The sequence below is a fragment of the Hyperolius riggenbachi genome, chromosome 9, assembly GCF_040937935.1.
Source record: "Hyperolius riggenbachi isolate aHypRig1 chromosome 9, aHypRig1.pri, whole genome shotgun sequence".
Taxonomy (NCBI): domain Eukaryota; kingdom Metazoa; phylum Chordata; class Amphibia; order Anura; family Hyperoliidae; genus Hyperolius; species Hyperolius riggenbachi.
The window spans coordinates 60,955,045-60,979,955 of record NC_090654.1 but is presented as its reverse complement, the minus strand read 5'-3'; the positions used below and the strand labels follow the sequence as shown (position 1 = coordinate 60,979,955).

Genomic DNA, 24,911 nt, shown 5'->3' with positions numbered 1-24,911 from the left:
AGTACTGCAAAGTACTTAAAGATGCATCCCTTTCTGTAGCTTGGGCTCTCCTCTTTCCTTTGATGCCTGAATCGCCGTTCTACACATAGTTTTCATTCTATTTCAATTTAAAAAACGTGTCTGCCATCTTGGCTATGTTATTACTTCCATGTCACCCCATCTTCTCTGTTAGAGAAGTGCATCACTGAATGAAGCAGGAAGAGGAAGTGACACGCATGGCCATTGCAAAAGGCTCCTCCAGAGGGGTCATAGCACAACTTTGTTGAAAGTCGTCTGGCTTAAAGGCATGCCCATGAGAGGTGCTCAGAGTCCCTTTAAAGGGAACCTAAACTGAGCGGGATATGGATGTTTCCTTTTAAACAATACCTTTTGTCTGGCAGTCCTGCTGATCTCTTTGGCTGCAGTAGTGGCTGAATCACACACCTGAAACAAGCATGCAGCTAATCCAGTCTGACTTCAGTCAGAGCACCTGATCTGCATGCTTGTTCGGGGGCTGTGAAGCTGAAAGCATTAGAGACACAGGATCAGCAGGAGAATCAGGCAACTGGTATTATTTTAAAAGGAAAAATTCATATCCTTCTCAGTTTAGGTTCCCTTTAAGCTGGAGCCTCCACTGCATATAGCAGGTGATCCTACTTATCATCATGTATGTTGTACACCAGAAATGTTAAAGAGCATCACAGCAACCTCAAACAAATAGCATCTAAATATATTTCAGCCCAATGTTTTTCTTTTAACTAAAAATACTGTATAAAGACAACAGCGTGGCCCAGTGCTAAATTGGACCTGAACTGTTGCACAGGACAGAAGGAAAACAGAGAGAAATGCACCCTGTAGGTATTTAGAGAGTTTAGCCCAGGCATGGGCAAACTTGTCCCTCCAGCTGTTAAGGAACTACAAATCCCACAATGCATTTGCCTTTATGAGTCATGACTGGCTGTCAGACTCCTGCAATGCATTGTGGGACTTGTAGTTCCTCAGCAGCTGGAGGGCCAATTTTGCCCATGCCTGGTTTAGCCTGTCTAATTTCCCCTCATCTGTGACTAATCACTGACGTAATTTGATCTCTCAGCTGTGTCAGCTCAGTAGACACACTGCAGATTAACTGTAGGATTTGTAATAGCTGTAACAAATAAATGTATTTCTTTAAAGGTTATTATGCTGTTGCTTATATTTTAGAGCCGAGGGGAAGTTCTGAGTTCAGGTCTGGTATCAGCTGGGGAGATGAGCTGCCTGCTGATCTCCAGGAACTCAGCACCCTGGACACCTCTGATAAGAGAGATGAGGCCGCACTGACAATGTGGAGACATCAGGCTGCGGCTGGACAGGGATTGATTGTTTACCTGAACTTACCCCTCTGCAGATCTCTTCAAATATGATCAGAAAACAGCAATCCCCCCCCCCCCCCCCCCCCATCAGGTACCCTGGAATCCTCATTGATCACCCACATCTGCAGTACATTACAGAGCACCCGAGCCAGCATGTCTGAAATATGATTGGCTGGCACGGGGCGGTGTTGCAGCTACTCCAGACTCTATAAGTGGCCAGACTCCGGGTAATTGTGCGTCTGGAGATGGGAGTGATGCAATGGTGACACACAGTTGGCTCACAGCCAGGCTTCTATTAAAGTGGAGGTATAGTCTGGCGTAACATACAATTAAAAAGCATTTCCCAAGTTCCTGATTGCTGCATGTTTATCCTGGCTGCCTTTGACCCAAAGTAATTCCAACTTTGTGACTATTACAATTCGAATTACAATTATTAAAGGGAATGTTAAATGAAAACCTTTAATGGCCATTTACTAACCTAGGGCTTCTTCCAGCCTTCCTGGAATGGAGCAGCGCGTAATGACGACAAGGGACCAGGAAGGCTTAAGGGGGCTGGAAGAAGCCCCAGGTAAGTAACTGGCCACAAAAGTTTCACCTAACATTTTCTTTAATGCATACATGTCAAACTCCGGCCCGGGGGCCAAATCTGGCCCGCAGAGCCATCAAGTTTGGCCCCCAAGTGCTTTCCACTCTCTGCATTGTGTTTGGACGACTCTAGACCACCAGGGAAGCTACTGTATAAAGGAGGTGAAGTATAACTCCTGTTGTACATTCAACACTTATGTTGCTTGTTTAACACTTGTTTAAAGCAGGAGGATCAGCCATACTATGCCAGGAAAAAAACCACATATATAATTAGATAAATACCGGTACTTGCTCTACTTACATAACACGTATTGTACGGTCCACGTTTTGATTTCAGTGAATTTTATATAGTAAATGAAGAGAATTCTGTTCCTGGCAGGGGCCATTTCTTCTTCCCACAGACTGAGGCTAAATCCTGATGTCATTTCTTCCCTTAGGCCTCTTTCACATTAGGCAACGCATGCAGGAGCCGTTTCCTGCACGCGCTGAATAGCCTGAGGCGTGTTGTCGGGAAGCTGCGGTGCGACGCAATTCAGCGGCGGTAATAATTAATTAACCCGACGGGAAAACGCCGGCTCCCAATGATAAAAAGCTCCCGGGTGCGTCGTACCGCAACGCATCAAAACGCAGTGTCGGGTGTGAGAGGTAAAATGAAAGTCTATGGACTTTCATGTTACCTTGGTTAACGCAGGCGTCAACTTTGCGTTGAAACGCAGAAAAAGGTCTCTAGTATGAAAGAGCCCTTAGTTCTCCTCCATTGTGCTGAGTCATTGTGGCTTGCATTCTAGCTACTTTAAAGTGATCCTGAAGTCAAGTAAAAAAAAATGAGATTTACTCACCTGGGGCTTCCCTCAGCCCCCTGCAGCTGATCGGTGCCCTCGCGTTCCCATGCCTGTCGGCCGGTGACGGCCAAACCGGAAGTGTTCGCCGGCGGGTCCTGGAGCGTCAGAGCGGGGCTGCGAGGGCACCGATCGGCTGCAGGGGGCTGAGGGAAGCCCCAGGTGAGTTAATCTCATTTTTTTTACTTGACTTAAGGATCACTTTAAGCACAAGCATCAGATTTCAGCCACACAGTGTGCTCAGCGCAATCAGAGAGAAGCAGCAATGTGGGAGGAGAGATTACAAGCTTCCCTCTCTCTACCTTCAGTGACAGCGAGAGAAATGAGCCAGGGTAACAGAGATAAGATAATTACAGCAGAGACATTTCTGAACATATTTGAGAGCTCGCGCTGCAGGGTGAGATTTCTGGCCGCAATAAAGAAACGCAATGCAGTGTTTCAAGTGGACCTGAACTCAGAACTCCTCTCTGCTCTAAAAGATACACAGCAGCACAATAACCTTTAAACAAAAAAACATGTATTTGTTACATCTGATACAAATCCTAAAATAAATCTGCACTGTTTCTACGTCCTGATTTGTGGAAGCAGACATATTGTTTACAGTGTGTGCTTTCAAATGGACTTATCTGTTTATCTACCATAGGCAGTCATGTGACAGAGAGGGGAGATCAAATTACAACTAGTGAATAGACACAAATGAGGGGAAATTACACAGGCTAAACTCTTTAAAGGATCTCTGTCGCGAAAATCTAAAAATTTAAAATATATGTAAACAAATACAAAGAAGAAGTATGTTTCTTCCAGAGTAAAATGAGCCATACATTACTTTTCTCCTATGTGGCTGTCACTTACAGTAGGTAGTAAAAATCTGACAGAACCGACAGCTTTTGGACTAGTCCATCTCATGGGGTGTTCACAGGGATTTCTTTATTTTCAAAATGCACTTCGTGAATGGCTGTTGCTCCATCCAACTGCCAAAAAAGTGTACGGTGAGCAGGGAGGCTGGCCAGCATCAGTGTATAATTTTTTTACAGGGAGTGTCTTTATGAAGAATAAAGGCTATGCTGAGAATCCCCTATGAAAAAGATGGACTAGCCCAAAACCTGTCGGTAATGTCAGATTTTTACCACTTACTGTAAGTGACAGCAATATAGGAGAGAAGTAATTTATGGCTCGTTTTAGTCAGGAAGAAACATACTTCTTATCTGTATGTTTTAAATTTTTAGAATTTTGCGACAGTTCCTCTTTAAGTACATACAGGGTGCATTTCTGTTAGGTTTTCCTTGTGTCCTGCGCAAGAGTTCAGGCCCACTTTAAGGCTCCCTGCACACTGCAAATCCGTTTTCCGATTCTGATTCCGATTCCGTTTCCGATTTTCAATTCCGATTTTCCCTAAATACTTTCAACAGAAAAACGGATCAAAAAACGCAGCAAGCAGTAAAGATTAAAAATCGGAATCGGATGTAAAAACAGATTAAAAAGCGGAATCTGAATCTGAATCGCTTGCAGTGTGCAAGAGACCTAAACGGAAGTTGATTTTGTGGCTGACAATCCCTTTAACTACTATTCCTGAAGATGAGCAGTAGGAAGAGTATTAGAAGTAAGGCCACGTTTACAATCGTGTGGTGCAGTGTAACGGCTGCTTTGTAACGTGGCTTACTGCTCTGCAATGCATCACCTATGCGACGTTGATAGTGTGGCGGTAGTGTTGCGGTATAAGGGATTGCGGTATGATAATGCACCTTGAGGAGTGAGTTAGAAACGTGTGTGTTAACAGTAGTGGTAAAGCATACTTTTCATTGACTGTATACTTCGCTGTACCTGACACACGATTAAAGCAGACCTAAACCCAGAACTTCCTTTCTGCTCTAAAAGATAAGCAACAGCATAATAACCTTTAAAGAAAAACATTTCTTTGTCACAGCCCAGGGCCCTTTTACAACTTAAAGTGGACCCAAATTAAAAATACAAGATTTCAGAAATAAAATCTATTTTCTAAATTATAATAATAAATAGCAGCTTTTTTTCAGCTGCATGATGACAGATATAAAATATTTTACATTTATTGGAGGAACCCCTCCCTTCCTTTTATATTGTCGGGACCAGAATCCGGCAGACTGGTGGAGGAGATAAAAAAAAACCACAGGCTGCTGCTGCTGATGTCACAGGGGAGGTGATCTCAGCTTGTGTGAGATTTCACATAGACGACGCCCCGGTGAGGGAGGGTAGCTGATGACAAACACACCCATGATCTAAAACCTCCTACTAAGCTCAGAAGTAATGGCTGCCACCTGTATAACCCTAGTTATGAAAAGAGAAGGGTGAAAAGCATGCACTGAAATGCTCATAGGCTTGAAGGAGTGTTAATTTATCTTTGTATGTGTCAGAGCGGTAAAACTGAATATTTTGAATTAAAAAAATGTGTGGTTTGGGTCCGCTTTAATGCACTTTAATGTGTTGCTATGTGATGCGTTCTAATGCATTTTAACTTTCCATAACAGTGTATTGTGAAAAAGCCTCAGTTTTTCAGCGTATAGTGTGAATGAGGCCATAGGGAAACATGGACACGACCTTGCACATCAGTTGTCCTTTCTGTTATAACTGACAGCAACTGATATAGTGTAAAAGGACCCTTACAGAACTCCTACAATAAATCTACAGTGTCTACTTCCTGGTTTCATGGGAGCACAAAAAGAGTTAACTTCCTGTGCTTACATATTAGCGCATAGCTCGGCACTGGTCAGACGGAGCTGACAGCTTAAATTACACTTGTGATTGCTTGCAGATAAGGGAGAATTAGACAGGCTGTTCACTCTAAATACACACAGGGTGTATTTCTCCGTGTTTTCCTTTTCTCCTGTGCAATAGTTTAGGTCCGCTTTAACGTGTGCTTTAAATATGATAAACATTTGTATCAATTTTTTTCCCAATTTTGTTTTTTTACATAGAAAAAAAATAACAATATTAACCACTTTAATCGGTGATGGCCTGTTTAAAACTACCTTAACAAGGAGATGTTCTTTAAACACAGTCTGTGTCTGTACTGCAAACAGATTACATTTGCCAAACTGACAAAGGAGTAAAATCTGGGCATACTGTCAGATTTGGAACGCCTTAGCTGGCTGCAAACTGAAGTAGAAATATGATTTGTAATAACATTAAATAACAAAAACGACTAAGAAAGCAATGATCTGTGTTCTTGATAATTTAAAGCCATAATTCAGGCTGGTGTGTTTTTTAATGTACACTGTCTTGAATATATCATCATTTGCGGTGTACAAATTTTAGTGCATTGCATATAAACCATTTTTTTTTTTACCTGGATTGCTGCGTTTGCAGTTATGTCTTCCTGTGCTAATAGCAGAAGCTGCTTGAGTGCACTGGCCAGTTTATGACCTGTCCAAACTCCCTCCTCCTCTTAGCCAATCATCACCCACAGGAGGCTTTTAGGGTGGAGCTGGAAGGGAGCACCTGCCAGTCTCTCCCTGTGAACACAATGCTCAAGAGGCGGACCTTTCATGTCTGCCTGAACGATGTGCGTCAGGTGGCGTCTTCCAAGGGGCGTCATCCCGCCTGCCCCCCTTCCTCCCTGTGGGCCGCTTCTTTACCTCCTGGAGTCAGGTTGCCTCCTCCTCCACACAGTTCCAGATCCCCTTGGTGACATGGCATACAGGAGAGACCTCAGCGATGACCCGCAGATAGTAAGACTGGAGAGCGGCTCCCCTAGTAGCAGTGCACATACAGGAAGTACCTTCTGTCTGTGGGTCACCGTTGATCTGAGGTCTCTGCTGCATGCCGGGCCGTTTATGCAGCTGGGGAGTGAGGGAGGAACAGGTTGGTTACCTATACTGGGGGTACCTACCTGGCTAACCTATACTGGGGGCACCTATACCTGGCTATACTGGGGTCAACCTTGCCTGGCTACCTATACTGAGGGCACCTATACATGGCTTCCTATACAGGAAGCACATATACCTGCCTACCTACCTATACTGAGGGTGGTTTTTGTTTTTGGTAGCACACGGCTATAACGTTCTGTTCAAATTGTCAGGTGCTGTGCGATCATGTTCAGTATATTAGTCACACGTTTAAAGCTGCCATGTCCCGAAGGATGACCTCCTCACTGCTTTTATTCTATCACATTAGAATGGCACTAGTTAAGTACGGATGTGACACAGATGAACTCTGTAGGTTGTAGATATTCGCATGACAGTGAAATTCTTTCTTATTTCAGTGCTCCAGGACGCCTGGAGAACTCGGGACGCCTGGCCTCGCAGAGCTCCTCACCACAGACATTTCGAACCACACCTTCCAGCACAGACAGCACCAGGGAACTGAGAAGCCATGTCTCGCCTTCCCAGCCAGACGTCTCCCGCAGGACTCTGCAAGTGGATACTAAAGGCCAGAGGTCGGGGAGGTCACCATCAGCGTCTCCAGACAGGGGTACAACCCCCACCTCTCCCTATTCTGTGCCGCAAATTGCCCCTCTACCTAGCAGCACCCTCTGCCCCATATGCAACACCACCGACCTCACAACGTCTCCCAACCAGCCAAACTTCAACACCTGCACCCAGTGTAAGAACGAGGTCTGCAACCAGTGCGGCTTCAACCCCAACCCCCACCTCACTGAGGTAGGTGCAATTCTGTGTCTGTGTATAGTAATATTACCTAGTCATTGAACTGTAAGTATAGTTATTGTTCTGCTTATATTACTTACGTGGCAGTTTCCCCTTCATGCTTGGGTGGGACCCAGAACATTGCTATGCTCTTTAACAACTGTGCTTGTGCTCAGTGCAGTGTGACCAGGAGGCAGAGCTTCTCTCCTTGTGCTCAGTGCAGTGTGATTGGGAGGCAGAGCTTCTCTCCTTATTGTGCTCAGTGCAGTGTGATTGGGAGGCAGAGCTTCTCTCCTTATTGTGCTCAATGTAGTGTGATTGGAAGGCAGAGATTCTCTCCTTATTGTGCTCAGTGCAGTGTGACTGGGAGGCAGAGCTTCTCTCCTTATTGTGCTCAGTGCAGTGTGATTGGGAGGCAGAGCTTCTGTCCTTACTGTGCTCACTGCAGTGTGATCGGGAGGCAGAGCTTTTTTTGTTGTTGTGCTCAGTGCAGTGTGATTGGGAGGCAGAGCTTCTCTCCTTATTGTGCTCAGTGCAGTGTGATTGGGAGGCAGAGCTTCTCTCCTTGTTGTGCTCAATGCAGTGTGATTGGGAGGCAGAGCTTCTCCTTATTGTGCTCAGTGCAGTGTGATTGGGAGGTAGAGCTTCTCTCCTTATTGTGCTCAGTGCAGTGTGATTGGGAGGCAGAGCTTCTCTACTACTTGTGCTCAGTGCAGTGTGATTGGGAGGCAGAGCTTCTCTCCTTATTGTGCTCAGTGCAGTGTGATTGGGAGGTAGAGCTTCTCTCCTTATTGTGCTCAGTTCATTGTGTAATTGGGAGGCAAAGCTTCTCTCGTTATTGTGCTCAGTGCAGTGTAATTGGGAGGCAGAGCTACTCTTCTTATTGTGCTCACTGCGGTGTGATTGGTGGACAGAGCTTCTCTCCTTATTGTGCTTACTACAGTGTGACCAGGAGGCAGAGCTACTCTTCTTATTGTGCTCAGTGCAGTGTGATTGGGAGGCAGAACTTCTCTTGTTGTTGTCCTCCGTGCATTGTGATTGGGAGGCAGAGCTTCTCTCCTTATTGTGCTCAGTGCAGTGTGATTGGAGGGCAGAGCTTCTCTCCTTATTGTGCTCAGTGTAGTGGAGCTTCTCTCCTTATTAAGCTCAGTGCAGTGTGACCAGGAGGCAGAGCTTCTCCTTATTGTGCTCAGTGCAGTGTGATTGGGAGGCAGAGCTTCTCTCCTTATTGTGCTCAGTGCAGTGTGATTGGAAGGCAGAGCTTCTCTCCTTATTGTGCTCAGTGCAGTGTGATTGGGAGGCAGAGCTTCTCTCCTTATTGTGCTCAGTGCAGTGTGATTGGAAGGCAGAGCTTCTCTCCTTATTGTGCTCAGTGCAGTGTGATTGGGAGGCAGAGCTTCTCTCCTTATTGTGCTCAGTGCAGTGTGATTGGAAGCCAGAGCTTCTCTCCTTATTGTTCTCAGTGCAGTGTGATTTGGAGGCAGAGCTTCTCTTCTTATTGTGCACAGTGCAGTGTGGTTGGGAGGCAGAGCTACTCTTCTTATTGTGCTCAGTTCATTGTGTAATTGGGAGGCAAAGCTTCTCTCGTTATTGTGCTCAGTGCAGTGTGATTGGGAGGCAGGGCTACTCTCCTTATTGTGCTCACTGCAGTGTGATTGGAGGGCAGAGCTATTCTCCTTATTGTGCTCACTGTAGTGTAACCAGGAGGCAGAGCTACTCTTCTTGTGCTCAGTGCAGTGTGATTGGGAGGCAGAGCTTCTCTTCTTAGTGTGCTCAGTGCAGTGTGATTAGAAGGCAAACCTTCTCTTGTTGTTGTGCTCAGTGTATTGTGATTGGGAAGCAGAGCTTCTCTCCTTATTGTGCTCAGTGCAGTGTGATTGGGAGACAGAGCTTTTCTCCTTATTGTGCTCAGTGCGGTGTGATTGGGAGGCAGAGCTTCTCTCCTTATTGTGCTCAATGCAGTGTGATTGGGAGGCAGAGCTTCTCCTTATTGTGCTCAGTGCAGTGTGATTGGGAGGCAGAGCTTCTCTCCTTTTTGTGCTCAATGCAGTGTGTTAGGGAGGCAGAGCTTCTCCTTATTGTGCTCAGTGCAGTGCGATTGGGAGGCAGAGCTTCTCTCCTTATTGTGCTCAATGCAGTGTGATTGGGAGGCAGAGCTTCTCTCCTTATTGTGCTCAATGCAGTGTGATTGGGAGGCAGAGCTTCTCTCCTTATTGTGCTCAATGCAGTGTGATTGGGAGGCAGAGCTTCTCCTTATTGTGCTCAGTGCAGTGTGATTGGGAGGTCGAGCTTCTCTCCTTATTGTGCTCAGTTCATTGTGTAATTGGGAGGCAAAGCTTCTCTCGTTATTGTGCTCAGTGCAGTGTGATTGGGAGGCAGAGCTACTCTTCTTATTGTGCTCACTGCAGTGTGATTGGTGGGCAGAGCTTCTCTCCTTATTGTGCTTACTGCAGTGTGACTAGGAGGCAGAGCTACTCTTCTTATTGTGCTCAGTGCAGTGTGATTGGAAGGCTGAGCATCTCTCCTTATTGTGTTCAGTGCGGTGTGATTGGGAGGCAGAGCTTCTCTCCTTATTGTGCTCAGTGCAGTGTGATTGGGAGGCAGAGCTTCTCTCCTTTTTGTGCTCAATGCAGTGTGATTGGGAGGCAGAGCTTCTCCTTATTGTGCTCAGTGCAGTGTGATTGGGAGGTAGAGCTTCTCTCCTTATTGTGCTCAGTGCAGTGTGATTGGGAGGCAGAGCTTCTCTACTTATTGTGCTCAGTGCAGTGTGATTGGGAGGCAGAGCTTCTCTCCTTATTGTGCTCAGTGCAGTGTGATTGGGAGGCAGAACTTCTCCTTATTGTGCTCAGTGCAGTGTGATTGGGAGGTCGAGCTTCTCTCCTTATTGTGCTCAGTTCATTGTGTAATTGGGAGGCAAAGCTTCTCTCGTTATTGTGCTCAGTGCAGTGTGATTGGGAGGCAGAGCTACTCTTCTTATTGTGCTCACTGCAGTGTGATTGGTGGGCAGAGCTTCTCTCCTTATTGTGCTTACTGCAGTGTGACTAGGAGGCAGAGCTACTCTTCTTATTGTGCTCAGTGCAGTGTGATTGGAAGGCTGAGCATCTCTCCTTATTGTGTTCAGTGCGGTGTGATTGGGAGGCAGAGCTTCTCTCCTTATTGTGCTCAGTGCAGTGTGATTGGGAGGCAGAGCTTCTCTCCTTTTTGTGCTCAATGCAGTGTGATTGGGAGGCAGAGCTACTCTTCTTATTGTGCTCAGTGCAGTGTGATTGGGATACAGAACTTCTCTTGTTGTTATGCTCCGTGCATTGTGTTTGGGAGGCAGAGCTTTTCTCCTTACTGTGCTCAGTGCAGTGTGATTGGAGGGCAGAGCTTCTCTCCTTATTGTGCTCAGTGTAGTGGAGCTTCTCTCCTTATTAAGCTCAGTGCAGTGTGACCAGGAGGCGGAGCTTCTCCTTATTGTGCTCAGTGCAGTGTGATTGGGAGGCAGAGCTTCTCTCCTTATTGTGCTCAGTGCAGTGTGATTGGAAGCCAGAGCTTCTCTCCTTATTGTTCTCAGTGCAGTGTGATTGGGAGGCAGAGCTTCTCTTCTTATTGTGCACAGTGCAGTGTGGTTGGGAGGCAGAGCTACTCTTCTTATTGTGCTCAGTTCATTGTGTAATTGGGAGGCAAAGGTTCTCTCGTTATTGTGCTCAATTCATTGTATAATTGGGAGGCAAAGCTTCTCTCGTTATTGTGCTCAGTGCAGTGTGATTGGGAGGCAGGGCTACTCTCCTTATTGTGCTCAGTGTAGTGTGATTGGGAGGCACAGCTACTCTTCTTATTGTGCTCACTGCAGTGTGATTGGAGGGCAGAGCTTCTCTCCTTATTGTGCTCACTGTAGTGTAACCAGGAGGCAGAGCTACTCTTCTTGTGCTCAGTGCAGTGTGATTGGGAGGCAGAGCTTCTCTTCTTATTGTGCTCAGTGCAGTGTGATTAGAAGGCAAACCTTCTCTTGTTGTTGTGCTCAGTGCATTGTGATTGGGAAGTAGAGCTTCTCTCCTTATTGTGCTCAGTGCAGTGTGATTGGGAGACAGAGCTTTTCGCCTTATTGTGCTCAGTGCGGTGTGATTGGGAGGCAGAGCTTCTCTCCTTATTGTGCCCAGTTCATTGTGTAATTGGGAGGCAAAGCTTCTCTCGTTATTGTGCTCAGTGCAGTGTGATTGGGAGGCAGAGCTTCTTTTCTTATTGTGCTCAGTGCAGTGTGTTTGGGAGGCAGAGCTTCTCTACTTATTGTGTTCAGTGCAGTGTGATTGTGAGGCAGAGCTTTTCTCTTTATTTTGCTCAATGCAGTGTGATTGGGAGGCAGAGCTTCTCTCCTTATTGTGTTCAGTGCAGTGTGATTGGGAGGTAGAGCTTCCATCCTTATTGTGCTCAGTGCAGTGTGATTGGGAGACAGAGCTTCTCTCCTTGTTGTGCTCAGTGTAGTGTGATTGGGAGGCAGAGCTACTCTCCTTATTTTGCTTAGTGCGGTGTGATAGGGAGGCAGAGCTTCCATCCTTATTATGCTCAGTGCAGTGTGCTTGGGAGGCAGAGCTTCTCTCCTTATTGTGCTTAGTGCAGTGTGATAAGGAGGCAGAGCTTCTCTTCTCATTGTGCTCACTGCAGTGTGATTGGAGGGCAGAGTTTCTTTTCTTATTGTGCTCAGTCTAGTGTGGTTGGGAGGCAGAGCTTCTCTACTTTTTGTGTTCAGTGCAGTGTGATTGGGAGGCAAAGCTTTTCTCTTTATTTTGCTCAGTGCAGTGTGATTGGGAGGCAGAGCTTCCATCCTTATTGTGCTCAGTGCAGTGTGATTGGGAGGCAGAGCTTCTCTCCTTATTGTGCTCAGTGCAGTGTGATTGGGAGGCAGAGCTTCTCTCCTTATTGTGCTCAGTGCAGTGTGATAGAGAGGCAGAGCTTCCATCCTTATCATGCTCAGTGCAGTGTGATTGGGAGGCAGGCTTCTCTTTTTATTGTGCTCAATGCAATGTGATTGGAGGGCAGAGCTTCTCTCTTTTTTGTGCAAAGTGCAGTGTGATTGGGAGGCAGAGCTTCTCTTGTTATTGTGCACAGTGCAGTGTGATTGGGAGGCAGAGCTACTCTCCGTATTGTGCTCAGTGCAGTGTGATTGGAAGGCTGAGCTTCTCTCCTTATTGTGCTCAGTGCAGTGTGACCAGCAGGCAGAGCTTCTCTCCTTGTTGTGCTCAGTGCAGTGTGATAGGGAGGCAGAGCTTCTCTCCTTATTGTGCTCAGTGCAGTGTGATTGGGAGGCAGAGCTTCTCTCCTTATTGTGCTCAGTGCAGTGTGATAGAGAGGCAGAGCTTCCATCCTTATTGTGCTCAGTGCAGTGTGCTTGGGAGGCAGAGCTTCTCTCCTTATTGTGCTTAGTGCAGTGTGATTAGGAGGCAGAGCTTCTCTTCTCATTGTGCTCAGTGCATCGTGATTGGGAAGCAGAGCTTCTCTTCTTATTGTGCTCAATGCAGTGTGATTGAAGGGCAGAGCTTATTTTCTTATGGTGTTCAGTGCAGTGTGGTTGGGAGGCAGAGCTTCTCTACTTATTGTGTTCAGTGCAGTGTGATTGGGAGGCAGAGCTTCTCTCCTTATTGTGCTCAGTGCAGTGTGATTGGGAGTCAAAGCTTCCATCCTTATTGTGCTCAGTGCAGTGTGATTGGGTGGCAGAGCTTCTCTCCTTGTTGTGCTCAGTGGAGTGTGATTGGGAGGCAGAGCTTCTCTCCTTATTGTGCTCAGTGCAGTGTGATTGGGATGCAGAGCTTCCATCCTTATTGTGCTCAGTGCAGTGTGCTTGGGAGGCAGAGCTTCTCTTTTTATTGTGCTCAATGCAGTGTGATTGGAGGGCAGAGCTTCTCTCTTTATTGTGCTCAGTGCAGTGTGACCAGGAGCCAGAGCTTCTCTCCTTATTGTGCTCAGTGCAGTGTGACCAGCAGGCAGAGCTTCTCTCCTTATTGTGCTCAGTGCAGTGTGATTGGGAGGCAGAGCTTCCATCCTTATTGTGCTCAGTGCAGTGTGCTTGGGAGGCAGAGCTTCTCTCCTTATTGTGCTCAGTGCAGTGTGATAAGGAGGCAGAGCTTATCTCTTTATTGTGTTCAGTGCAGTGTGATTGGGAGGCAGAGCTTCTCTTGTTATTGTGCTCAGTGCAGTGTGATTGGGAGACAGAGCTTCTCTTGTTATTGTGCACAGTGCAGTGTGGTTGGGAGGCAGAGCTTCTCTCCTTATTGTGCTCAGTGCAGTGTGATTGGGAGGCAGAGCTTCTTTTCTTATTGTGCTCAGTGCAGTGTGGTTGGGAGGCAGAGCTTCTCTCCTTATTGTGCTCAGTGCAGTGTGATTGGGAGGCAGAGCTTCTCTTGTTATTGTGCTCAGTGCAGTGTGATTGGGAGACAGAGCTACTCTCCGTATTTTGCTCAGTGCAGTGTGATTGGAAGGCAGAGCTTCTCTCCTTATTGTGCTCAGTGCAGTGTGATTGGGAGGCAGAGCTTCTTTTCTTATTGTGCTCAGTGCAGTGTGGTTGGGAGGCAGAGCTTCTCTCCTTATTGTGCTCAGTGCGGTGTGATTGGGAGGCAGAGCATCTCTCCCTATTGTGCTCAGTGTATTGTGATTGGGAGGCAGAGCTTCTCTCCTTATTGTGCTCAGTACAGTGTGATTGGGAGGCAAAGCTACTCTTCTTATTGTGCTTAGTGCAGTGTGATTGGCACTCAATGACGTGCTCGGAAGTGTATTCCTAAAATACACTTCTGCGTATGTGCAACGCAGAAACCTGCGCGTCGCCATAGACTTACATGACTTCCGGTCTGACACTGCAGCCGCACGGTAACGTAGGTATTGAAGCGCGTTAGATAGCGCTCCCCACACTGCGTACCGCAACGTGGGGAGTGGGAACTACCCCATGGACTTTTATGAGGCTGCGGTGGAGTGCGCTAAATTTTACCGCACTGCACCGCCTCAGTGTGAAAGTGCCCTAAGGGATGGTCATTGAGATACAAATATTTCTGGCTTCCATGCAAATGACCGCTTGGGATTGGGCTACTCAGAAGCACTTCCTGTCACAATTGATTGATCTAGTTATTTGCAGCTCATTGATCATCTCTTGTTATAATAATTTACAGCGGGTTGCAAAAGTATTCGGCCCCTTGAAGTTTTCCACATTTTGTCACATTACTGCCACAAACATGCATCAATTTTATTGGAATTCCTTGTGAAAGACCAATACAAAACGGTGTACACGTGAGAACTGGATCGAGAATCATACATCATTCCAAACATTTTTTACAAATAAATAACTGCAAAGTGGGGTGTGCGTAATTATTCAGCCCCCTGAGTCAATACTTTGTAGAACCACCTTTTGCTGGAATTACAGCTGCCAGTGTTTTACGGTATGTCTCTACCAGCTTTGCACATCTAGAGACTGAAATCCTTGCCCATTCTTCTTTGCAAAACAGCTCCAGCTCAGTCAGATTAGATGGACAGCGCTTGTGAACAGCAGTTTTCAGATCTTGCCACAGATACTCAATTGGATTTAGATCTGGACTTTGACTGGGCCATTCTAACACATGGATATGTTTTGTTTTAAACCATTCCATTGTTGCCCTGGCTTTATGTTTAGGGCCATTGTCCTGCTGGAAGTTGAACCTCCGCCCCCGTCTCAAGTCTTTTGCAGTCTCCAAGAGGTTTTCTTCCAAGTTTGCCCTGTATTTGGCTCCATCCATCTTCCCATCAACTCTGACCAGCTTCCCTGTCCCTGCTGAAGAGATGCACCCCCTGAGCATGATGCTGCCACCACCATATTTGACAGTGGGGATGGTGTGTTCAGAGTGATGTGCAGTATTAGTTTTCCGCCACACATAGCGTTTTGCATTTTGGCCAAAAAGTTCCATTTTGGTCTCATCTGACCAGAGCACCTTCTTCCACATGGCTGCTGTTTCCCCCACATGCCTTGTGGCAAACTGCAAACGGGACTTCTTATGCTTTCTGTTAACAATGCCTTTCTTCTTGCCACTCTTTCATAAAGGCCAACTTTGTACAGTGCATGACTAATAGTTGTCCTATGGACAGGGTCTCCCACCTGAGCTGTAGATCTCTGCAGTTCGTCCAGAGTCACCATCGGCCTCTTGACTGCATTACTGATCAGCGCTCTCCTTGTTCGGCCTGTGAGTTTAGGTGGACGGCCTTGTCTTGGCAGGTTTACAGTTGTGCCATACTCCTTCCATTTCTGAATGATCACTTGAACAGTGCTCCGTGGGATGTTCAAGGCTTTGGAAATCTTTTTGTAGCCTAAGCCTGCTTTAAATTTCTCAATAACTTGATCCCTGACCTGTCTGGTGTGTTCTTTGGACTTTACGGTGTTGTTGCTCCCAATATTCTCTTAGACAACCTCTCAGGCCATCACAGAGCAGCTGTATTTGTACTGACATTAGATTACACACAGGTGCACTCTATTTAGTCATAAGCACTCATCAGGCAATGTCTATAGGTAACTGACTGCACTCAGATCAAAGGGAGCCGAATAATTATGCACACCCCACTTTGCAGTTATTTATTTGTAAAAAAATGTTTGGAATCATGTATGATTTTCGTTACACTTCTCATGTGTACACCACTTTGTGTTGGTCTTTTATGTGGAATTCCAATAAAATTGATTCATGTTTGTGGCAGTAATATGACAAAATGTGGAAAACTTCAAGGGGGCCGAATACTTTTGCAATCCACTGTAAGTAGAGGTGGACGAAGGAGATGTGGAGGCTGCTCTTTGTTCATTATTTATTAGTTAAGGTTGGCGTTAGGATCTCACAGTATTATTTCTTGGTATAGTTTGCTTCATAAAATATAAGGTATTTGCAACCGTGGATTCCCATGATGCATCACCTTTGAATATGCAAATCATCTTTTTTTGCCCTTGATGCCAGGCTTACATCCTTAACCGCTGGTGTATAGGGAGACTACAGCTTTTACATTTTAACGAGTCAATTCAACCCAAAATGCAGACAAGCCTGTTTTGGACTTTCTCTGTCCTCATCAATTTATGGCATAGATTGATGTGGCTCTATGGAAGAGTCCATTAATTATCCGCGTGGGCAATTTCATTGCAGGGTGAAGCCAAAAAGCATCTCACCCTACTCCTGCTCAAACTCCAGGCCCGCTTTGATTACTATTCCCGTCTGAATTGTAGCAACTTGGGGGGGACACATAATTCAGGCACCTGGTTCCTCGGGCAGCGGAAATACTCCCCTTTTTTTTGCTAATGTGTGTAGTGCCTGGTTGAAAGTCCGGGGGCCAAAATTAGCAATGCGCCGAAACGATTGGCACAGCACTGTGCAGATTTCAGCTGCCTCCCTATGGAATAGGGCTGGAGCCAGTACTACAGAATACCGAGATAGCTCATAGCAACCCAGGACCACTAGGAAAGTATAAGGGGCAAAAAGAGACCGAAAGCCCCCTTCTGTTTTAAGAAGGCAAACTATACTCAGCATTGCTTTTTAGTAGGAGGAGTTTTTGGTCTCTTTTAGCCCCCTGTACTTTCCTTTTGGTTCTGGGTCCCCATGAGTTATCTGTCTATTCAGGGTTATATATTAGTGGCTATATTATTGTTAGGGGCGGGGCTATGAGGCTTGTGGAGTCTATTTGGTGAAAATGCCGGAATATTTCAGGTTGGTCACTGTGCAGTTATTGGTGGTATGCTCTGCTATCCATTTTTTATGCAGCAGTTATGAGTACACAATACGCCTGAACTCCTCCAGCCTCACATAATGAAGTCTGGGGATCTCCAGCATCTTCTGAAAAGAATTTCCTTGATAGCCGAGCCATTCCCCCTCCCCTCCCGGCACATCGTTAATGTCTATGCAGTAAGAAGCTGCGAAATGGGCTCATATGGAGCGATAAAGTCTAGAGAGTGGAAATATTTCTCAGTGTGTTCTCTGCATTTATTCCATCACATTAGAGCAGCGCTATTCCCAGAGCTGAGACTTTACATCAGATCATTTGTTTCCTGCCGCCGCTAAACATAATCACAAATGTGCTGCAAAGTAACGATTCAGTGAGCAGCAATACAATTCTGCTTCCAGCTGCAGTTTGCTCCTCAGGGGCGGGGCTGTGACTTCATTCTGAGTGATGTCACTTATGCGCTAGAGTTCACCATGCTGCACCTAAAGCAGGTCACATGTTTCCTTCCTCCAGGGCCAGTTCTAGACGTTCTGCTGTTCTGCTGCCTGAAGCAAACTTTGGAGGATGCGCCACCAAAGTCACAGCAAAATCTCTTTTGAAAAGCAATTCAGATGTGATTCTGCAGCGCTCTTATCTTTAGCATTGGCGCACAACCGCTGCAGGACCCACAATTACGATATGGCAGTTCACTTTAATCAGCTTAGCGCTTTTTGCGACGTTCAGCGGCCCCAAAGTGCAGCTGAAAACACTTGAGAGATTGAATTACTTCACATACTGCACGTAGGAATCTTCATTACAGTTCTATTGAACCGTGTGGAACAGTGCAACGCTCTACCGTAAATCTGCCACCAATGCTCCTGTCCCCCTCGATTGAAATTTTCAATCAGACCAAAATTTTAATACATTTTCTGCAAAAATCATTCAGAATTACAATTGACGGGGCATGTCAATACGTTTATGGCCTGCTTAAAGAGAGTCTGAAGCAGAATCACAGAATCCTCTGTTAATTCCTGGAGGAGGCAGAGCTTTGGGCTGTAGCTCTGCCTCCAGTCCATTCAATCACCGCAGATCTCCTCCTCTCCTTGCCCTTTTCTTTGAAAAAAGACTGAGAGGGGGCGGGGAGAGGCGGCAATCAACGGTGATTGAATGGACTGGAGGCAGAGCTACAGCCCAAAGCTCTGCCTCCCCGGGCAGCAAAAAAAAAGTTGTAGGATTTTGCCTGGGTTTTGGGGGGGGGGGGGGGTATAGAGACCTTGGACGGCCGCAGGGATGCGGCGAATCATCTTGGGCGATAGTCCTGAAGAGGATTCTGAAAAAAAAGAGTATTTTTTGCTCGCTTCAGGAAGAATACCAGATACTGAGAATTAAACCCAGCATACAGAACAAGAGAACTCCTACTGTGCAGTGTCTATACATAGAAAATAAGAGCAGAGAGATCAGACAAAATCCAAGACAGGCAGCGCCGGGCACCAGTTCAAAGCAATAAGACTTTAATAAAGCTCCTTTGGAAACATCATAGGCAGTACATCGGGGTAGTAGGTCGGTCTGACGGCCGCTTCACAGGTCTCCCCGCTTCTTCGGAGGCCAATTAGAGGTTACGGCAGATAGATAAGAGCTGCAACCAGGATACAGGGCAAGGGAAGTGGCATTGTGCAGTGTCCATACATACCAAATAAGGAGACATTAAAGGACCAATATCGCGAAAAAAAAAGGTACAGGAACAGATACTGAGAATAACAGCCTGCGCACACAGCTAGAGAAGTGCTACTGTGCATTGTCCATGCCTGCGGAACAGGAACACAGATACTGAGGATAACAGCCTGCACGCACAGCTCGAGAAGTGCTACTGTGCAGTGTCCATGCCTGGGGAACAGGAACCAATACTGAGGATAACAGCCTGCACACACAGCTAGAGAAGTGCTACTGTGCAGTGTCCATGCCTGGGGAACAGGAACCAATACTGAGGATAACAGCCTGCACACACAGCTAGAGAAGTGCTACTGTGCAGTGTCCATGCCTGCAGAACAGGAACAGATACTGAGGATAACAGCCTGCACACACAGCTAGAGAAGTGCTACTGTGCAGTGTCCATGCCTGCGGAACAGGAACAGATACTGAGGATAACAGCCTGCACACACAGCTAGAGAAGTGCTACTGTGCAGTGTCCATGCCTGGGGAACAGGAACAGATACTGAGGATAACAGCCTGCACACACAGCTAGAGAAGTGCTACTGTGCATTGTCCATGCCTGCGGAACAGGAACACAGATACTGAGGATAACAGCCTGCACACACAGCTAGAGAAGTGCTACTGTGCATTGTCCATGCCTGCGGAACAGGAACAGATACTGAGGATAACAGCCTGCACACACAGCTAGAGAAGTGCTACTGTGCAGTGTCCATGCCTGCAGAACAGGAACAGATACTGAGGATAACAGCCTGCACACACAGCTAGAGAAGTGCTACTGTGCAGTGTCCATGCCTGCGGAACAGGAACAGATACTGAGGATAACAGCCTGCACACACAGCTCGAGAAGTGCTACTGTGCAGTGTCCATGCCTGGGGAACAGGAACAGATACTGAGGATAACAGCCTGCACACACAGCTAGAGAAGTGCTACTGTGCATTGTCCATGCCTGCGGAACAGGAACACAGATACTGAGGATAACAGCCTGCACACACAGCTCGAGAAGTGCTACTGTGCATTGTCCATGCCTGCGGAACAGGAACAGATACTGAGGATAACAGCCTGCACACACAGCTCGAGAAGTGCTACTGTGCATTGTCCATGCCTGCGGAACAGGAACAGATACTGAGGATAACAGCCTGCACACACAGCTAGAGAAGTGCTACTGTGCATTGTCCGTGCCTGCGGAACAGGAACAGATACTGAGGATAACAGCCTGCACACACAGCTAGAGAAGTGCTACTGTGCAGTGTCCATGCCTGGGGAACAGGAACAGATACTGAGGATAACAGCCTGCACACACAGCTAGAGAAGTGCTACTGTGCAGTGTCCATGCCTGCAGAACAGGAACAGATACTGAGGATAACAGCCTGCACACACAGCTAGAGAAGTGCTACTGTGCATTGTCCATGCCTGCGGAACAGGAACAGATACTGAGGATAACAGCCTGCACACACAGCTAGAGAAGTGCTACTGTGCATTGTCCATGCCTGCGGAACAGGAACATATACTGAGGATAACAGCCTGCACACACAGCTAGAGAAGTGCTACTGTGCATTGTCCGTGCCTGCAGAACAGGAACAGATATTGAGGATAACAGCCTGCACACACAGCTAGAGAAGTGCTACTGTGCATTGTCCGTGCCTGCAGAACAGGAACAGATACTGAGGATAACAGCCTGCACACACAGCTAGAGAAGTGCTACTGTGCATTGTCTGTGCCTGCAGAACAGGAACAGATATTGAGGATAACAGCCTGCACACACAGCTAGAGAAGTGCTACTGTGCATTGTCCGTGCCTGCAGAACAGGAACAGATATTGAGGATAACAGCCTGCACACACAGCTAGAGAAGTGCTACTGTGCAGTGTCCATGCCTGCGGAACAGGAACAGATACTGAGGATAACAGCCTGCACACACAGCTAGAGAAGTGCTACTGTGCATTGTCTGTGCCTGCAGAACAGGAACAGATATTGAGGATAACAGCCTGCACACACAGCTAGAGAAGTGCTACTGTGCATTGTCCGTGCCTGCAGAACAGGAACAGATACTGAGGATAACAGCCTGCACACACAGCTAGAGAAGTGCTACTGTGCAGTGTCCGTGCCTGCAGAACAGGAACAGATATTGAGAATAACAGCCTGCACACACAGCTAGAGAAGTGCTACTGTGCAGTGTCCATGCCTGCGGAACAGGAACAAATACTGAGGATAACAGCCTGCACACACAGCTAGAGAAGTGCTACTGTGCATTGTCCATGCCTGCGGAACAGGAACAGATACTGAGGATAACAGCCTGCACATATACTGTAGCTAGAGAAGTGCTACTGTGCAGTATTAGTAGATACTGGGAATTATACTCGGCACATAGAGAAGTACTTGTTTGAGGTCCATACATAGAGAATATGAACAGATACTGAGAATATCATCCAGCTCACAGGGCTAGAGAAGTGCTACTGTGCAGTATAATTAGATACTATGGATTACACTTGGCACATAGATTACTTGTTTGAGGTCCAAGCATTGAGAATACGAACAGATACTGGGGATTCTACCAGCGCACAGACCTGGAATACATACAGAATGATGGTTGTGTGTTATGTACAGGCAGTGAAAGGTGATCTGGGTGCGTTGCTCAGTCATGTGGTCAGCCTGTGGGTTATGCGCTGTGCAGCCATCCAGCAATACAAAAGCCGTTCACAGGAAGCTGCACTTCTGCAACACAACACAGCCAGATCTCATTCCACTTACCCTTCACTTCTGGGAACTGGTGACTGGGCTCTGATCACTGACTGACTGGTGACTGGGCTCTGATCACTGACTGACTGGTGACTGGGCTCTGATCACTGACTGGTTACTGGTCGCTGATCACTGACTAACTGGTTACTGGTTGCTGATCACTGACTGACTAGTTACTGGTCGCTGATCACTGACTGACTGCTGACTGAGCTCTGATCACTGACTGGTTACTGGTCGCTGATCACTGACTGACTGGTCCCTGATCACTCACTGGCTGACTGGTTACTGGTCGCTGATCACTGACTGACAGCTGACCGGGCTCTGATCACTGACTGGTTACTGGTCGCTGATCACTTACTGACTGGTGACTGTTCCCCGATCACTGACTGACTGGTTACTGGTTGCTGATCACTGACTGACTAGTTACTTGTCGCTGATCACTGACTGACTGGTTACTGGTTGCTGACCACTGACTGACTAGTTACTGGTCGCTGACCACTGACTGACTAGTTACTGGTCCCTGATCACTGACTGACTGGTTACTGGTCGCTGACCACTGACTGACTAGTTACTGGTCCCTGATCACTGACTGACTGGTTACTGACCACTGACTGACTAGTTACTGGTTGCTGATCACTGACTGACTGGTTACTAGTTGCTGATCACTGACTGACTAGTGACTGGTCGCTGATCACTGACTCACTGGTGACTGGTTGCTGATCACTGACTGACTAGTTACTTGTCGCTGATCACTGACTGACTGGTTACTGGTTGCTGACCACTGACTGACTAGTTACTGGTCGCTGACCACTGACTGACTAGTTACTGGTCCCTGATCACTGACTGACTGGTTACTGACCACTGACTGACTAGTTACTGGTTGCTGATCACTGACTGACTGGTTACTAGTTGCTGATCACTGACTATTGGTCTCTGATCACTGACTGACTGGGCTCTGATCACTGACTGACTGGGCTCTGATCACTGACTGACTGGGCTCTGATCACTGACTGACTGGGCTCTGATCACTGACTGACTGGGCTCTGATCACTGACTGACTGGGCTCTGATCACTGACTGACTGGTCGCTGATCACTGACTGTTTACTGATCACTGACTGACTGGTTACTGATCACTGACTGACTGGTTACTGGTCGCTGATCTCTGACTGGTCAGTGGATTGCTGATCTCTCTAAACACCTGACATCACTCACAAGATGTCTGTCTCCACTGTGTGTGTGATGATCAACACAGTGCTCTGCTCTCACCTATCAGTGCAGAAACTGACTATGAGCTTAGTCTGGCTTCTCTAATCCCTTGAAAAAATAACCTTAAAGGGAACCAGAGGTGAGAGGGATATGGAGGCTGACATGTTTATTTCCTTTTAAATAATGCACATTGCCTGACACTTCACAAATACTGACATAGTCTTTCAGTGTCCTTGAAGCTATACTATATGAACTATTAACTTTTTTATGTATCCCTGATCTCAGAGGCTTTTCTCTGCCAGGAAAGAGTTTCATGGCTGTAATTCCTTATCAGTGATGGTTATGCTATAGTGGGCCCTGTCACTTGCATACCTAAATATTAACTCTTTCAGACAGAAAAAGAAAAAAAAAAGACCAAAGGCTAGTCATTTGTATGCTTAGCACTGTACATACACGTCTATCTAGTCATGTCACATTGGATATCCTTTAACATGTTTTTGACATATGGGAGGAAGCCGGCATCCTTGGAGGAAGCCCACACAAATATGAGAACAATATACAGACTCCATGCAGACAGTGTTCTGACCCACGTTTGAACCAGCAACCCCATGCTGCAAAGCAACAGTACTATCCACTATGCGCCAACACTTATACAGTAGAGTCTCTTTATCCTGGGTGTTTGCCGGTTGCTCGAGAAGTCAAGCAACCGGCATGAAAAATAACACTAACCTCCCCCAGAGGATTAACTGGACAGCGCTGTGCAGCAGAAACACATCCTCTGGGCGCTGTCTATTTCACTTCCTGTAGCTCCCAGCTGCTGTGTGGCATTCTCTTTGGACAGCCCCAATGTGTCATGTGACCCGTTGCGGGTCAGGTGACACCCCAGGGAGCCTTATGAGGACACAGGAAGCTGCAAGAAGTGAAATGGACGGCGCCCGGAGGATGCATAAGTAGTTTCTTCTGCATGCCACTGTGCTATATAGGGTAGAAACACCGCCCTTGTGTCCCGCCAGGCATGCCTGTTAGTTGAGACTGCCGGATGCCTGAGTTCCGGTTAACCGGGACTCTACTGTATAAAGGGTTGGCAGTTTCACACAAGCATTTGTCAGCAGATTGGTTGATATTTTTAATATATGATTTATAGAAGGAATACTCATTCTCAGCCTGGTAACCCAACAAGTTGTCTGATCAATAGTAGCACCTACGCCACACACGGCTTCCCCACCTCATAATATTACCCTCTCTGCCTTCAGAGTAAGCTCTGCCAATACTTTGGCCTCAATTCATCAAGCATTACCGCATTCGGTAATGCTGGAAACAGCTGAGTTAACTGAGCATTTAGTAAAATGTCAATTCATCAAGGCTGTTGCCGCATGGCAAGCTGAAATGACCAATTCATGAAGGTTACAACATGCGGTAAAACACAGTAACCTACTTGATATTTACCGGCTTCTCTTCTGTCGAAAACCAGCTTCAAAATGCCTTCAATGTGGATATCCCCATGACTGACAGAAGCAGTGAGCCAATAGGAACAGCCTCTGTCTCCTGCAATTCCCTGTGATTGGATCCGACGGCTTCTCCAGTGGGTCCAGCTTTTCTACCCCCTCAGGCAGCCAGCAGAGAGATTGGAACAAAATAGGCTTCCCCTGCGGACGTTTGGCTGTTTAACCCCTTAGGCTCCTGCTTGAAGATGCAGAAGAGCTAGTGGCACCTAAACATGGCATGTGTAATGTCTCCTGGAAGTACAAGCTGTAGCAAATAAAATGTTAAGAAAGACTAATGAACAGATTCAGCGCGAGCAGAGGCAGTATAACAAACATGTACATCTAAAGGGATGTCAGGATGCCTCTTACTATTGTAATGCTGTCTGCACAGAGAACAAATACACCCTCTTCTGCTGTTACTGAACAGATTTGTAAATGGGTTTCGGTAAATTACTGAACTTTTACCACACCTGAAAATATTGATGAATTACCAAAAAAAAGGTCAAAAATACAGTATGCGGTATTTTCCTAACATGTTTTTTTTTTTTTTATTATCGTACAGGCCTTGATGAATTGAGGCCTTTGTCTCCTCCCCCACCATCTAGCATCAGTCAGAGCCTGATCACTAACAGGTGGGGCCCAACCATGCATCATTTCCCTCTCTGTCTTCTTCATGAAGAGCTGCTCACTGCCACAGTCGAAACAGGATAACGAGTTGTTAATGAGTGATAATTAGGGATTG

At 46.6% G+C, this 24,911-nt stretch overlaps 1 protein-coding gene across 1 annotated transcript in view; it reads left to right on the top strand.

The window, feature by feature from the left end:
- BSN (bassoon presynaptic cytomatrix protein) overlaps nucleotides 1-24,911 on the top strand; it is a 243,406-nt gene that overhangs the window by 35,506 nt on the left and 182,989 nt on the right. The window contains exon 2 of the mRNA XM_068254826.1: nucleotides 6,987-7,383. Coding sequence (XP_068110927.1) covers nucleotides 6,987-7,383 — 397 coding nt within the window. The remainder of the gene's footprint in view (nucleotides 1-6,986; nucleotides 7,384-24,911) is intronic.